This window comes from Eulemur rufifrons, chromosome 2 (assembly GCF_041146395.1).
Source record: "Eulemur rufifrons isolate Redbay chromosome 2, OSU_ERuf_1, whole genome shotgun sequence".
NCBI classification, from domain to species: Eukaryota; Metazoa; Chordata; class Mammalia; order Primates; family Lemuridae; genus Eulemur; species Eulemur rufifrons.
The window spans coordinates 125,570,552-125,586,492 of record NC_090984.1 but is presented as its reverse complement, the minus strand read 5'-3'; the positions used below and the strand labels follow the sequence as shown (position 1 = coordinate 125,586,492).

At 65.1% G+C, this 15,941-nt stretch overlaps 1 protein-coding gene across 1 annotated transcript; it reads right to left on the bottom strand.

Annotated features, from left to right (window-relative positions):
- Nucleotides 1-3,619: 3,619 nt before the first annotated feature.
- PLD4 (phospholipase D family member 4) lies at nt 3,620-8,478 on the bottom strand (the record flags this gene model as incomplete). Its single annotated transcript, XM_069493198.1, has 9 exons — nt 3,620-3,836; nt 4,323-4,419; nt 4,503-4,668; nt 4,800-4,939; nt 5,522-5,722; nt 6,266-6,393; nt 6,918-7,038; nt 7,344-7,527; nt 8,270-8,478. Coding segments are annotated over 9 exons (1,449 nt in total), but the record flags the coding sequence as incomplete, so codon positions are not given.
- Nucleotides 8,479-15,941: the final 7,463 nt, after the last annotated feature.

Below are 15,941 nucleotides of genomic sequence, written 5' to 3'. Positions count from 1 at the left end.
CTGAACAGCAGGCTGCGGGATGCTTCGCGTGGTGACACTCAGGCCGCGACGGTGCGCGGGGCGAGTGGCAGAGGGCGGGACGGCGGCACGTGTCCACCTGCCTGCGGCACCTGTCCAGTGTGTGGCCCCACGCTGCGGCCCGACTGCAGACGGGACGGGCTTAGCGGGTCCCTGGATGGGCAATAAAGGAAGTGACGTGTCCCACAGTGGAGGCTGCCGGGTCTTTTGTTCCAGGGCTGGAGCCCACCAGGGCCTTGCTTCCCCCACACTCCCAGCCTCGCCCCAGCTGCTCTGGAGAACAGGCAGGGGACGTCACAGTGCCTGTGTGGTCACCTCTGGGTCCAGATCCTCCGCAGAGCTGGAGCCTATGAGGCAGACGACGGGGAAGGAGACAGGGCCGAGTCCACGGTGTGTTAGGCACACACAACCCTCCCCCTTCCCCCACGGGGACGAGGGCGCAGTGCGGAGCAGGGACAGCACAGAGGGGGCCGTGGCCATGTTTAGGGCTGTGCTCAGAGGCTCCCTTCGTCACCACGGCCCTCCTCCTGGGCAGCCCACAGGAGGCGAACCCACGTGGGTAGCAGAGTGAGGTTGTAGGGGGTTGCTAGGGCCTTACACCCCTCCCCGCTGCCCTCGGCTACCCCTGCCCTGCCCACCGAGCTCCCTGCGTGCCGCGTTCGGGGCGGGTGGCTGGCACCTGGCCTAGGCGGGCTACCAGCAGTGAGCGCTCCTCGTCCCTGGGGCGGTGGCTGCTGTCCTGGCTGTGGGTGTGAGAGCAGGGGCCGGGCTGCGAGCCCCTCTGGAGCACTGTGGCCCCACTCCCTGGGCCGCCCTGCGCGGGAGCAGAGGGTGGCGGCCGTGGGTGCAGGAGCGGGTGCTGGGGGCAGAGCTGGGTCCTTGCCCTGTGCCACCATGGCACCTGTGTCTTTCCCCGTGGCTGGCTGGGAAGGTCACCCAAGTTAGGGGACAGTGAACTCACACAGGGCCCCTGGGTGCTCATGAGTGGGGAAGGGAAGAAGGGGCTCAGTGGGCCTTCCTCGCGGTCAAGCGAGGCCGCGGCCTCTCCCGGCCCGGGATTCCTGCCCCCGCTGCAGCCCGCCTGCCGCACACACCTGGAGGGCTCAGCCCAGGGGCGCCGCAGTGGGGGGCCGCCTGGCCCCACAGGGCCTTTGTCCCTGTCTGAGCCTGCAGTGAGGGCTTGGGGTAGTGCGACCTGGGTGCTGGAGGCCAGGGGCAGCTGTCGCGCCATGTGGGATTCCCACGTGGCCTCGGTTCTCTTGTGTTTGAGTCGTCTGTGCCGTGTAAGGATAGCACCACAAATCAGCGGCTTAAAACAACACACATTTATGATGCCCCAGTTTGTGACGATCAGGAACCCACCACGGCCTTGCTGTGCTCAGGGACCTCAGGCTGCCATCGAGGTGTCAGCTGGGGCTCTGGTCTCTTCTGCCGCTTGGCTGGGGAAGGAGCCGCCTCGGAAGCCCATGTTGCTGCTGTTCCCGCTCAGTTCAGACTGGATGACGCTGGTCATCCCGAGCCTTGGTCTCCCGCTGGCTGGGGGCTGCAGGCCACCCCAGTGCCCAGACTCGTGGGCCTCTCCTTAGGACAGCTCACGCCCAGCAGCTCACTTTGTCAAGGCCAGCAGGGAACAGACTTCTAGCAGGATGAAGTTGCAATGTCGTGTCACGTGATCACAGGAGGGACACGCCATGCTTCTGGGCACTATACTGGTTACAGCGCGTGGCACAGGTCCTGTGCACGCCCAAGGCCAGGGCACACAAGGGCATAAGTACTGGGGGGGTCACAGGAGCCAATCGAGTCTGTCTGCCCCGTCCCAGAAGGGGCCACATCATGGTGCCCTTCTGGGGTCTCCAAGCCCTGTCAAGTGAGGGCTTCCCTGGGAGGGGGGTCTGCTTTGGAGCCGGCCTTTGAGGCTGCCACCGAGGTGCAGTGGCCAGACCCCAAGTGCGTGGAAACAGGCCTTTCACTGGCTTAGGGCCACCAGGCTGTTGTCCCAGTCGCCAGAGCTGGGAGTCCTGCTGGAACACGGCCTAGACTTTCCCGTGCAGGGCCAAGACCCAGCCAGCCCTGGAGGGTGCTGGGGCGTGGGTGGGGGATGGGAGGCACAGGGCGCGCAGCTTGGCTTGGTCAAGTGCAGCCCCTGCAGACCAGCTCCCCGGACTCCAGAGGCCGTGCAGGGCCCCCCGCCCTGCCCCGCCCCCTCGGCCCTGGGTCTCCTTCGTGTGCCTGTCCCACCCCCTTGGCCTGGGGTCCCCTCTGCCCACCTGCCCCCCCGGGGACCCCTCCACACACCCGCACTTGCCACGCATTAGGAGCCCCGCTTGGTGGTCGTCCTGCGCCCGACCCCTTGTCCCCTGGCCTGCGCCCTCTCCCAGGGCCTTGGTCTCATGGCTCTGGCTTCCCCTACAACCCCTGAGTCCACGGCACCGGAATCTGGGTCCTGGAGCACAGCTGCCCCTGCCCCGTCCCTGAGTTCCCGTGGACCCCAGACTGGGTGAGGAGCTCACACGGCAGACACGCAGCGTGGCTGTGCTACGGCGGTAAATGAAGGCAGGCGCCCCTAGGGTCCCAAGGAGGAGGAGGAGGAGGGGGGGGAGGAGGAGGAGGAGGATGAGGAGAGGCGGGAGGAGGAGGAGGAAGAGCAGGCAGAGGAGGAAGAGGATGAGGAGGAGAGGGAGAGGGGGAGGAGGAAGGGGGAGGAGGAGGGGGAGAGGAGGAGGAGGAGGGAGGGAGGAGGAGGGGGGAGGAGGAAGAGGAGGGAGGGAGGAGGAGAGGGAGAGGGGGAGGGGGGAGAGGGAGGAGGAGGAGGAGGAGAGGTGGGAGGAGGAGGAGGAAGAGCAGGCAGAGGAGGAAGAGGAGGAGGAGGAGAGGGAGAGGAGGAGGAAGAGGAGGAGGAGGAGGAGGGGAGGAGGAGGAGGGGAGAGGGGGAGGGAGAGAGGAGGGAGAAGGAGGGGGGGAGGAGGAGGGGGGAGGAGGAGGGGGAGAGGGGGAGGAGGCCGGGGAAGGAGGAGGGGGGAGGAGGAAGAGGAGGGAGGGAGGGAGGAGGAGAGGGGGGAGGAAGAGGAGGAGGAGGAGGAGGAGGAGGAGGAGGGAGGGAGGAGGAGAGGGGGGAGGAGGAGGAGGAGGAGGAAGAGGAGGAGGAGGAGGAGGGGGGGAGGAGAAGGAGGAGGGGGAGGGGAGGAGGAGGAGAGGGGGGAGGAGGAGAGGGGGAGGAGGAGGGGGGGAGGAGGAGAGGGGGAGGAGGAGGGGGAGGAGGGAGCTGTTGTTGTTGGAGTGGGGCGGCCCCTGCCGCAGCTGATTCACACGGACTCCAGCACACGGAAGCACACGGAAGCACACGGCATTCTTTCAGCCTGGCTCAGGGGCCAGGACAGGGTTCTCTGGGAGTCAGAGGGGCCACGCTGGCCTTCAGGCAGAGGTGGGGCTTAGGAGGGGCGGGATTCCGCGAGCAGAGAGTAGGGAACAGTTTGCAGGTAGCAGCCAGGAGCAGTTGGCCCCCGCAGGCTTGGGCTGAAAGCCCAGGCGGAGGGACGGGGGTGGGGGGTGGAGGGGGTCGGAGGGGGGAGTCCTGAGGGGGCACAGTGTCCAGCTGGAGCCAAGAAGGGCCGGGCCTCAGCCTCGCCACACGCAGTCCTGGCCCGGGGCTTGTCCGTCCAGGCCCACAGCGTAGCGGGAACCCCAGTCCCGCTCGAAGAGTTGCCGCAGCTGCTCCTGCACGGTGGCCACCCCGGGCGGGGTGCGCGGGGCCGTCTGGCTGACCACCAGGCCCACGCCCGAGGTGCTGCTGAAGTAATCTTCCGACCAGTTGGAAGTGCCTGGGACGGTGGGCGGAGGGGACCCTGGGTCACTGGACTGGCCCAGGCAGCCCCCTGCAGCCTGGCTCAACGCTGTGGCCCCAGCGACAGGTCTGGGGACGGACGGGTGGGCACACGGGCCCCTCCGCTGTCACCAAACCCCAGCCAGGACGGCCCCTCGCTTAGGTGTGGGAGGGCCACTCTCTGCCGTGGGATACCGTCCTTATCACCCAACACACGTGTCCCACACTCAGGATTGTCCCTCCTGCCCCTGTGGGGCCGGGTGACAGTGGGCAGGTTGTCTGGTCCTCAAACTCAGCTCAAGACCCTGACCACCTTGGGCAGCCGCTCTGTCCTGAGGGGCCCACGCTGAACACAAAAGCCAGGCCTCCTTCAGCGCCAGGCCGCCACCAGGGGCGGCGTCCCCTTCTGCGGTGTGCGGGGTCCCTGTGTACGGCTGGGTCCTGGGCCCGAGCCCACCGCCTGGGCCTCCTCCCCGCCACTCACCCACGTAGGCCGCCTTCTCTGTGACCATGAACTTGCCGTGGCTCACCCTGCTGAACGGGATGTTGGAGTGGTTCCCCACCGGCACGATGAAGACTTTCTTTGGAGAACAGAGAGGCGGCGTGTCAGGCCGGCAGGGAGGGGCTGCCGTCCCCACAGCCTGGCCGCCGGGCGCGTCCTCACCACGTCCACGGAGACGTTGGCCGCGGGGTTGCTGAGCGCCTGCAGGGAGCGCAGGAAGGGGAACATGGCGGGGTCCGTGTTGAGCCAGCAGCTGACCAGCAGACGCACGCGCACGCCCCTGCCGAAGGCCGCCGAGCGCAGCGCCGTGTCCAGCACCGGCCAGTACCTGCGGAAGGGGGTGGGGCCCTGCTTACGCGCCCCGGGACGCACGGGGACCTGGCTGGAGCGGAGGTGCCGGGGCTGCCGGGCAGCAGAGCAGGCCTCCCCTGCAGGGCCGCCGGCGCTCAGCAGACCCACCTGGCAGGCCGGGCGAAGCGCGTGGTGGGGAAGTACTCCATCACCGAGGCGTAGATGAACTCCTGGGCCGCCCCCATCACCGCCAGCAGCGCGTCCAAGTCCCGGGTGCGGCCTCGGGGGCAGAGCGCAGGCGGCGAAGCCTGTGCCAGGAGGGGCGTCCCTGAGGGCACTGCCAGCCCCACCCCGTTCTGGACCCGTGACCGCCCCACGCACCACCCGAAAGGTCCCTTGTGGTGGTGGAGGAAGGGGGAGGGGCCAGGCGGGGAGACGGGGAGCAGCCGGCCCAGCCTGGGCTCCAGGCCGCGCTAACCCCCCAGAAACAGTCACTGGCCACACGGAAGCGTCTCCACCCTCCTCAGGGCGGGACCCTCACGTGGAGGCTTCCCTGGTTCTGGTGTGGAACCAGTGCCCGGGGCAGCAGGAGAGCCGTCCACCCCGGCCCCCCGCTCTGACGCAGCAGTATCTGCGCAGTCTCTCTGGAGACCCCCAGGGCCCCAGGCCGCCAGTCTCCCACGGATGGCACCGCCTGGTATCGTCCCTTGGAGCCGGGCCGGCCTCCAGGCACAGCCCAGGGCGCGGCCCCACCTGCGGCAACGGCTCCCCGAGGACCCGGCAGATGCTGCTGGTGTCTGCACCAAGCCCAGAGGGGAGTGGGTTCCCTTGCGGGTCTGGCCGGCCAGGGCGGAGTGGGGGTTCGGCGGGCCCCTCCTCGACCCGCTTACCGAGAAGTAGGCGGTGGTGGGCACCCCATCAAAGAGGCCCCGAAAGGGCTGGAAGCGGTTGATGTGGGACGAGAAGTTCCTAGGCCAGGTTTTGGGGAGGACGGCCCGGGGCGCCCCCAGCGCCCAGTAGGTCTGGAAGGTCTTCTCCAGGTCTCGGGCCAGGCGGCTGCAGTTGTAGATGACAGCGCCAAGCTCTTTCACCTGCGGGGACGGGGCGGCTGCTGCAGGGCGCAGGGCTGCCTGTGGGCTGCGTGGGGCCCACCCAAGCCGGGCCAGGGACAGCCCTGCAGCCCCACCTGGGGGGGTCTAACGGGCTGTGCTCAGGGTGGGGGCCCAGTGGGTCATGATCGAAGAAATACATGTTTATTACCAAACACTGCATCAAAACACAAAAAAGAAAATAAAAACCCTTCCTAATTTCACTCTCCGGTGCTGAGCACTGTTGCCATTTCCACGATCATTCTTGGACACATTTTTAATGCATTTTTTTCTAAAAAGGCTCGTGCTCTCTATTCTGCATGGTTCCCTCGCCAGCGTGACTCGGGCATCTCCGCGGCAGCAAGCCTTACTCCACAGCACGAGCTCGGTGGCCGTGGGGATTCCGTAGCTTAGTGAATAGTGCCGGCTGTTTCCGCCACGTGGGCGTTCCGAACGTGACTTCCCCCAGACGCCGGGCAAAGCCCCGGGGAGCGCGGAGGGGAAGAACTCTGGGTGGACGTCCCGTCTCCGGGACCCGGGACTCACCTGCGTCAGAGACCGCCAGTCCATGTTGGCACTGCCCACGTACACGTGCCGCCCGTCCACGACCCAGAATTTGGAGTGCAAGACACCCCTGGTGAGGTGCCCCATGGGCACCCGTCGCACCTGGGCACCTGGCGAGAGTTCAGGGCGATGGGACGAACTGGCCCCGTCACAGGCCAACTTCCCGGGGAGCCCGACCGCGCTCTTCGCAGCGGGGTTGACGCACGTCCCTGCACACTCCCACTACATGATGCTGTGTGACACGTCCCTGTTTTATGGGTGCGGACGCCGAGGGAGAGACGGGCCCAGGGCCCCTCCAGGCAGCCTGGCGCCAGAGCCTGCGTTTGGAGAGCCTGTGCCACGCGCCTCTTGCTGCCCAGCCAGGCTCCAGCCTGGGCCTCACCCACAGGTCACGGCCGCTGGGCTCAGCAAGCTCCGAGGCCACCTGTGCTCTGCCCCGTGGAAAATAACACCTCCGGCTCGTTGGAGCCACCTGTCCCGAGTGAAGCCACCTCTAAGGAGCTCAGAGCCTGGGCCCTGGCCCTCCCGGGGTGTCCTTGCCCACCCCCCACCCCCGTCAGCTCTGCTGTTCCTTGCCCTTGTCCGTTGGTGCCACAGAGGGCCGGGCCCGATTTCTGGGGCGGCAGGGCCCTACCTCGGGCTGCCAGGGCCTGCAGGTCAGTGGACTCCTTGGCCAGCGTCGGGTTGCTGGTGGCCACAGCCAGCGAAACGTTCCTGTCCAGCAGCTGCTGCAGCTTCTGCAGAAGGGCCTCCCCCTGCAAGGCCAGGCCAGCCGTGAGAGACGCACCCCTGCCCCGGGACGCAGGCCTGCCCTCAGAAGGCCACACGGACTGCCCCCCGCCCAGTGTCGCGTCAGCTATCTGGACGAGGACGACCCTTGCCTGGGAGCTGAACTCCCCCCAGGCAGAGTCAGAGCGCTCTGTCCCGGAGAGCCACCCCCGACACCCGCCCTGAGAGCCCCGGAGGAAGGGCTGGCCCCACCGCGGAGCCAGCCCAGGCTGGTGGCCTGACTTGCTGTGTGCCCAGAGTCAGCGGGGGGGGGGGGGGGGCAGGGGCACACCGGCTGGGAAGACGAGTCGTTGACCCCGATGTCGCGCCCCGTGAGGGACCAGTAGTAGGAGGCCACGTGGACGCTCTCCTGGGCAGCGTCTAGCAGCTGCAGCCAGGCCCGGGCCAGGGGCTGGGCAGACGGGCTGCCAGCTGCAGACGGCAGGTCCTGGGGGATGCTCTCCACGAGGACGAGCCTGTGGGGAGAGAGCGAGTGTGGGAGCCAGCGGCACCCAGCCACAGCGCGGCCAGCATTCCCGGCACCTGCCAGCTGCCTCCCACAGCCTGCCTCGTCCCCACGGGCCACGCTGGGGGCACTGCCCTAATGTGGCCCCCAGGCCCAGCCCGGGCCAAGGTGGGTGGGGATGGGGGTGGGCAGGCCTGAGCCCAGCAAGCTGCGGGCGGTGGTGACACCCAGGATTGAGTCCAGGGAGGGGACGGCGGGGGGGATTGGGGCTCCCTGCCAGGTCCCAGGTGCTGCCCTCAGGGAGCGGTTGCTTGTCAAGCCAAGCAGAGCAGGGCCACCGGGTCTGGGGTGGCCTCCTGGTGGGGAGCCCTTGGTGACAGCCAGGGCGACTCAGGGGAAGGGCTGGGCTGGGAGGAAGTTCGCTCCCCTTTCTAGTGTGTGTGCCGGGTGGCCAGCAGCCTCTGCCCAGGGGAGGTTCCGGGCTCCAGGACCCCCCAGCAGGAAAGAAAGGTGGAGGGAAGGCCCAGGGGCAGGAGGGGCAGTGATACCACCCCCGGGGTGGAGGCGTCGGGCCCCCCAGGCTGTGCTCCCCAGTGGTTGGGGGTGGGGGCCCAGGTTGCAGCCCCTGTTTGCTGCCAAGGGCTCCCCACGTCCACCCCGTTCCCACACCCACTCCAGCCCGCACGGTCCAGTCCAGCCCACAGCGGGAACCTGCCCACCCGCCTGCACCCGCAGCCCACGGGCTCACTCACCGGCAGGACTCCTTCCCATCCTGCCCCACGGGCGCCCAGGCCCTCGTGGGCACTTCCTCAGGGTGCACCTGGCCCCGGGTACGAGGAGCGGGCAGTTGCCACAGGAGGTAGGTGAGGGTCCCGGCACCCAGCCACAGCACGGCCAGCATTCCCAGGACCTGCAACTGGGCAGGGCCTCGCCCCCAGGGCCCTGGGGTGGCCTCGGGCCTGCAGCACGGAGACAGGGACTGTCCCGGCTTCCCGGGAGGACGAGGGCTGCAGCAGGGGTGGGGCTGGAGGAGGACGAGGGTCAGTGGAGGATGACACAGAGAGTCCCACGCCCGCACACCGGGGTCAGGCGGCCGCAGCCCCCTCTGCAGCGCGGTGGCTGTGTGCCCCGCAAGGGCACGGGTGGGCTTGCCTTGCACACGCTCAGGGTGCCCCATTCCTCAAGGCTCCTCCGGGGCCGGTGTTGTCCTGCGAGGCTGTTGAGCCCCGGCCACCCCCACCCCCGGGTCCCCAGTCCTACCAGGCCAGCCCCTCTGTCGAAACAGGGCCACGTGGGAGCCCCTGCTGCCGTCTGAAGAGGTTTCGGCATCTGCACGGGGCAGTCTGGCGTCACCCGAAGCTCCAGTCCCACCCGGAACGGCCCCTTGGTGCCCGGGCAGCTGGGTGCTGGGGACAGCCCCTTGTGGGGTCCCTACAGACACCCACTAGAACCCCGAAACGACTCCCACGCCTGCCCAAGGCCATAGCCTGGATATGGGGCAGCCCCGGGCTCCCCTCCACACCTCGCCCCTGACAGCCCGGCCTGCAGGTGGCGGCCCCCAGGCGGCCCCGTGAACGCCTGAGCCCTGCCTCTGCGCAGGGGCGTGTGTGCCCAGTGTGTGCCCGGGACGCGCCCGCGACGCGCCCGCACCTCCTGCGTCCCCTCTCCGGGTGTCTCAGTGCGTGTCTGAGTCTCGCTTCCTTTGTTCCAACCACAACTGAAACCGAGCCTGGAGGGGCCATTTCTGCTTTCGCTGCTGGGCCCCTCATTACTGGCCTATAGATAGCGCTTCCCCCCGGGGCTGGGCCCCGCCTGGGAGCTGCGGGTCAGAGCGCAGCCGGGCAGCAGCCGCGTCCTCACCGGGCCCAGCGCGGCTGAGGGGCCCCTGCCCTGTGGTGCCAGCCCTCCCCTGCTGCAGGGACTCTGCAGCGGCTGGGACGACGGCTCGCCCTGCCCTCAGACCGGTCACCGCCAAGGAGACAGGAGCGGGTCGGCCGGGCCCCGCTGGCCACACACACGGCAAAGCGGCCACGCTGCCCCAGGTGCCGCCCTGGCCGCGGGAACCGCACTGGGACAGGGAGGGCCCGCCAGGGGGCTGCACGTGGCAGCTCTGTCCACGCACTGCAGCCCGGAGGACCTGTGTGTCCCTGGGGCCAGGTTGGCATCTCAGGGCAGAGATGTGCTGGAAGACCCCTGTGGGGCAGAGCTCCGAGCCCCCCAGTCCCGTGGTGAGCAGCTCGGGACCCTGCAGGCCTCAGGGGTCACAGCTGAGGCTGGGCTTCCTGTCCTGCAGGGTGCCGGCACGGCTGCCGCCCAGGCTGGGCAGGGAGGGAACGGGCCACCTGCAGAGCCGGAGGCTTCGCAACCCTCTGCTGGGAGGACGGGCCACGGGGAGGTGGGCCTGGGCCTGGCTGCTCCCCGGCTGGCCCAGGTCTCGCAGGCACATACCTCTGGTGGTCCGGCCTCGGTGTCCGTCCCGGCTCCAGCCACAGACTGCAGGCCCTCAGCTCCCCGGCAGACTCGCCGGCCAGTGCCCACACCCACCTCCTGGAGCTGTTTCCCCCTTAGCCACTTCCTCTTTGTCCCAGGCACACTCACGCAGCTGCCTGGTGGGCAGGCAGGTGGGTGGGGCTGAGAACCTTCACCTCTGGGGAAACTCTACCCCCAGCCCCTCCCTTCCTCCAGGCGGGGGTCACCGTCACAGCCTGCAGGCCACAGAGGCCGGAGGAACAGTGGCTGAGGCAAGATCGCTCCGTCTCTCACACAGCCACAGGTCCTGGGCCAGGGTCGAGAGAGGGCGCTTGGCTCCACAGCCCTCGGGCGCCGGCCCCCCCCCCCCACAGTGCTCAGCTCCCACGCGTGCAAGACGGCGACACGGAGCAACACGGGCACCCGCAACCCTGCACGTGCCCCACGATCTTCTCTCCCGGCCTCCCCACCTCGCAATCTCCATTCGGAAACGGGCTTTTCGTCCTTGAGTTTTGAGATCGTCCTGCCGGGCCTGTCCTCGTGCCCTGACGGAATGTCGGGAACTTTGTCTATACGTGGGCGTCGAGACGCTTTAGTCACTTGCCTTTTTCATGCGACATGTGGATGCTGATCTTGGTTCCCGAGGATTTGGGGGAAGGAATTTGATACGAAATGGGAGAAAGTAACAGTAACGTTAAGTTGTTTTCCGAGCGTGGGACTGTTCTTAAAGGGACAGGGTCGCCCCTGTGTCCAGACTGTGGCTCCTCACAGGAGGTGCTGCTGACCGCAGACCACGCACACGGATGGACTGAGGTTACCACTCACACACTGGGTCTCGCAGTCCAGGTCATGTCCCCACGTCTGATGTCCGTAAGAAGGCCCAGGTGTGTGCCGGGTTTTGTTGCCGACTTTTCCCTAGCGGGTGTGCACATCCTCAATTGCGAGGTAAGGCTGGGCTGGTGTCCCCAGGGGCGGTTCCAGGAGTTCCCGCTGTTTACGTTCCCCGTCCTCCCCAAGGCTTGGCGCGTCACGCTCCTTAGTTCCGCCAGTCTGGCCGCGCAGAGAGGTGTCCGAGCGCGGCTGCCGCTGTAGTTCCCCGCGTCTGACTGACATGCATGTTTTAAACATTCACAAGTCATGGGGCCTCCTCTCCTGGGAAGTCCTACTGAAGTCTTGCCCATTTTTAAATTGAGTTGTTGACTTTTTCTTCTAGATGTGGAGGATTGATTGTATTTTCTGAACTGTCAGTTTTATGTGCAGCTGTATCTTCTCTCACTTTGCTGCCTTTTTCCACTATGCTTTTTATTTAAAAAAATTTTCAAACATACAGAAAGCAGAAAGAATGGTGTAATGGACACCCTTGCGGTCAGCACTTGCATTTAACAGTAGCAAACACCTGTCTCACTTGTCCCCCGGTAACGTTTTACAGGACTTTATACGCCGCAGACATCTGTAAAAGCTCGAGCACACCAAATAGAACCTGATCAGTGTAGCTTTTGTCATGATGACACGGATGACATTTCACTTCTAAATCCTTCAGTACGCATTTCTGAATAAACGCCGCATTTGCTACAAATCACAGCATCGTCACTCCTGATAAAATCAGTAATTCCTTAGTATTATCAAATTCATGGTTCAAACTTTCCCGATTGTCACCAAAATGTTCTATACAGCTGGTGTGTTTAAGCTTGAATCTAACTGAGATCCACATTTTGCATTTGGTTTTTACATCTCCTAAATAACTTTTTCCTCCCAAAACCTTCCCAGGCTCCTCTTCTCCCTCCTCACAGAGTCCCTGTTCTTCTTTTGCCCAGATTACCTGTTCCTGAAAGTAAGACTTGAGGTGACACATTTGTTAAGAATGCCACCTAGGTGATGCCCAGTGCCCAGGTGATGCTGTGAGCCCACGTGATGCTGTGAGCCCACGTGATGCTGTGAGCGCCCAGGTGATGCTGTGAGTGCCCAGGTGATGCTGTGAGTGCCCAGGTGATGCTGTGAGCCCAGGTGATGCTGTGGGCACCCAGGTGATGTTGTGAGCCCAGGTGATGCTGTGAGCCCAGGTGATGCTGTGAGCGCCCAGGTGATGCTGTGAGCACAGGTGATGCTGTGAGCACCCAGGTGATGCTGTGAGCACAGGTGATACTGTGATCACCCAGGTGATGCTGTGAGCCCAGGTGATGCTGTGAGCACAGGTGATGCTGTGAGCACCCAGTTGATGCTGTGAGCACCCAGATGATGCTGTGAGCCCAGGTGATGCTGTGAGCCCAGGTGATGCTGTGGGCACCCAGGTGATGCTGTGAGCCCAGGTGATGCTGTGAGCACCCAGGTGATGCTGTGAGCCCAGGTGATGCTGTGAGCCCAGGTGATGCTGTGGGCACCCAGGTGATGCTGTGAGCCCAGGTGATGCTGTGGGCACCCAGGTGATGCTGTGGGCACCCAGGTGATGCTGTGAGCACAGGTGATGCTGTGAGCACCCAGGTGATGCTGTGAGCACAGGTGATGCTGTGAGCACCCAGGTGATGCTGTGAGCACAGGTGATGCTGTGTGCACCCAGGTGATGCTGTGAGCACAGGTGATGCTGTGTGCACCCAGGTGATGCTGTGTGCACCCAGGTGAGGCCATGGGCCCAGGTGATGCTGTGTGCACCCAGGTGATGCTGTGAGCACCCAGGTGATGCTGTGAGCACAGGTGATGCTGTGAGCACCCAGGTGATGCTGTGAGCACAGGTGATGCTGTGTGCACCCAGGTGATGCTGTGTGCACCCAGGTGAGGCCATGGGCCCAGGTGATGCTGTGTGCACCCAGGTGATGCTGTGAGCACCCAGGTGATGCTGTGTGCACAGGTGATGCTGTGAGCACCCAGGTGATGCTGTGAGCACAGGTGATGCTGTGAGCACCCAGGTGATGTTGTGAGCCCAGGTGATGCTATGAGCACAGGTGATTTTGCGTGCACCCAGGTGATGCTGTGAGCACCCAGGTGATGCTGTGCACCCAGGTGATGCTGTGAGCACAGGTGATGCTGTGTGCACCCAGGTGATGCTGTGTGCACCCAGGTGAGGCCATGGGCCCAGGTGATGCTGTGCGCTGTGTGCTGTAGGGGTGGGGACCCTGCTGGATTCCAGTCTCCCCACTCACAGGGAGCAAAGTCTCGAGCTAGTGGGAGCACAAGGTTCCCAGGCCTGTGTCAAGTCCAAGGCGTGTTCAGCCTCCAGGGCCTGGTACTTACCTCCCAGACCTCGTGTAGTTGCCTCTCATGTGTGCGGGGGCCCTCTGGAGCGGTCTCCGTACCGAGCCTGCTCTCCACTGTTTTGCTCTGCTAATTCCAGCTGCCTTGGCCTCCCCAGCCTCTGATCTGGGCCCCACTCAGCAGCACCCCAGACTCCCTTGGAGCCCCTCGCCCCCGCACTCTGCCCCACGGGCTGCCCAGCAGTAAGGTGGCAGTTGTAGGTTCCCTCACCTGCTTTCCTTCTCGGAGGGCGCAGTCCTGTGCCGCCTGCTGTCCAGTGTCTGGAAACTGCTGTTTCAGTTATTTTGCCAGTTTTCCCACGGTTGAAGGTAAGCGGGCTCGGCCGCCGACGCCTCACAGCCAGACGCAGAAGTTGCCTGGGTCGTGGTAAGTTCTTCCTCATGCTAAATAATAACAGCCTTCTCATTAAAATTTCATTTTGAACAGAATTAAAACTTACTTTTTTGGCATAATTTGAATGGTCATTATTTCTTTGAATATTTTTTTCCAAAAAATTTCCCTGGAAATAAAAGGCCACTAATTTTTGCATGGAAAATGTGGAGGTTACTTCTTTGTAAAGACCTTTATATATTTGTTGACAACAAAATTAACTGGAGGCCGGGCGCGGTGGCTCACGCCTGTAATCCTAGCACTCTGGGAGGCCGAGGTGGGCGGATCGTTTGAGCTCAGGAGTTCGAGACCAGCCTGAGCAAGAGCGAGACCCCACCTCTACTAAAAATAGAAAGAAATTATATGGACAGCTAAATATATATATAGAAAAAATTAGCCGGGCATGGTGGCGCATGCCTGTAGTCCCAGCTACTCGGGAGGCTGAGACAGGAGGATCGCTTGAGCTCAGGAGTTTGAGGTTGCTGTGAGCTAGGCTGACGCCACGGCACTCACTCTAGCCTGGGCAACAGAGTGAGACTCTGTCTCAAAAAAAAAAAAAAAAAAAAAAAAAAAAATTAACTGGAGACGAATTAATGAATCCACATTTGTATGCTTTTCTTTGTTTCTGCAAATGCCTGGAGACCCAAAGCAGGCTCTGCGCCCCAGCTACCTCTCCGTGCCTGCAGGGCTCTGCGCCCCAGCTACCTCCCTGCGCCCACAGGGCTCTGCGCCCCAGCTACCTCTCCGTGCCCACAGGGCTCTGCGCCCCAGCTACCGTCTCCGTGCCCACAGGGCTCTGCGCCCCAGCTACCGTCTCCGCGCCCACAGGGCTCTGCGCCCCAGCTACCTTTCCGCGCCCACAGGGCTCTGCGCCCCCAAACTCCAAGCCACACAGGCAGCTCCCTAAGTGCGTCGCCCACACAACCTGCTGCTGCTCCACTGCCCCTGCCTCTGGGCCACTTGAGCCATGACCTGGCACCTCCTTTGCCCTGTCCCACGGTTCCTGGGGGCCGCCATTGTCCAGGCTCCCGCCTTGCTCCCCGCCTCCTCGCTAGCCTGGCGTGGTCCACTCTCCACGCTCGTCCACGCAGTCCCTACGACAGAGGTCCCCAACCTTTCTGGCACCAGGGGTCGGTTTCACGGAAGACAATTTTTCCACGGACTGGGGATGGGGGTGTCGTGGGGGGGCGGTGCAGAGCTCAGGTGATGATGTGCGTAACAGGCCACAGATGGGTAACGGGCCAGGGCCTGGGCTTGGGGACCACAGCCCTACAGCGTCACTCCCTGGTTAAAACCCTCCTCAGGGAAGGCCTGAATGTGGAGTCCACCAAACTGGGTCCCCGCCCCGCCTGCCACTCCTGCCGCCCCACACGTCCCCTGACCTCCCAGCGCTCAGCTGCACCTGCCGCAGCGCCAGGCTCTGGGGGCGGCTTTCCGAGGCCGGGCCTCGCCCCCTCTGGGAGGCCTCACGGACTGAGGGGTCTGCTGCCCAGACTTGGGCCTCCCAACGCGGCCCACCCTCCCCGCTCCGTGAAGGCGGCCAGGCCCGGCTGTGCGGCCTGGGAGCGGCCCGGCTCGGAGGGCGGAGGCGCCGGAGCCGGTGCTCGCCCTCTCGGCTGCTCCCTGCAAGCTCGCCTCGGACGTCATGCGTGGATCAACGCGGGGACACCTGGCGACCTCCTCTCCCCGGCAGCCGTCACTGGGAGCGGAGGGGCAGGGACCCGACGCAGCCAGGAAGACGCGCGCGGCCCGGCTGGCGGAGGCAGCGAGCGGGGACTCCAGGTCTGTGGGACGCGCCTGCGGGGCGCCCGCCCGGCTCCCGGGGGCTCCCGGGGTCACCGCGGGCCGCCCGGGCTGGCACGGGCCGCGGCGGGGAAGACGCGGGCCCTGCGTGGGGGACAGGAAACGGGGTGCCCCTCCTCGCTGCCTTCTTTACGCAGGGGCACCCTCCCGGACGCCACGGCGTCCGGACGGCTTTGAGAACTTGGTCTCTTTCCGAGGAGCAAAGATCTGGAAACTTCGCCTTGGCCGCCCCCTGGCGGCGCGCCCCGGAATGGCAGCCCTGTGCTGGGGACGTCCCGCAGGGCAGGGGGACATCTCCTCCCGCAGGGCAGGGGGCATCGCAGGGCAGGGAATGTCACCTCCTGCAGGGCAGGGGGACATCTCCTCCCGCAGGGCAGGGGGCATCGCAGGGCAGGGAATGTCACCTCCCGCAGGGCAGGGGGACATCTCCTCCCGCAGGGCAGGGGGCATCGCAGGGCAGGGGGACCCCGCAGGGCAGGGGGACATCGCCTCCCGCAGGGCAGGGGACCCCGCAGGGCAGGGAATGTCGCCTCCCGC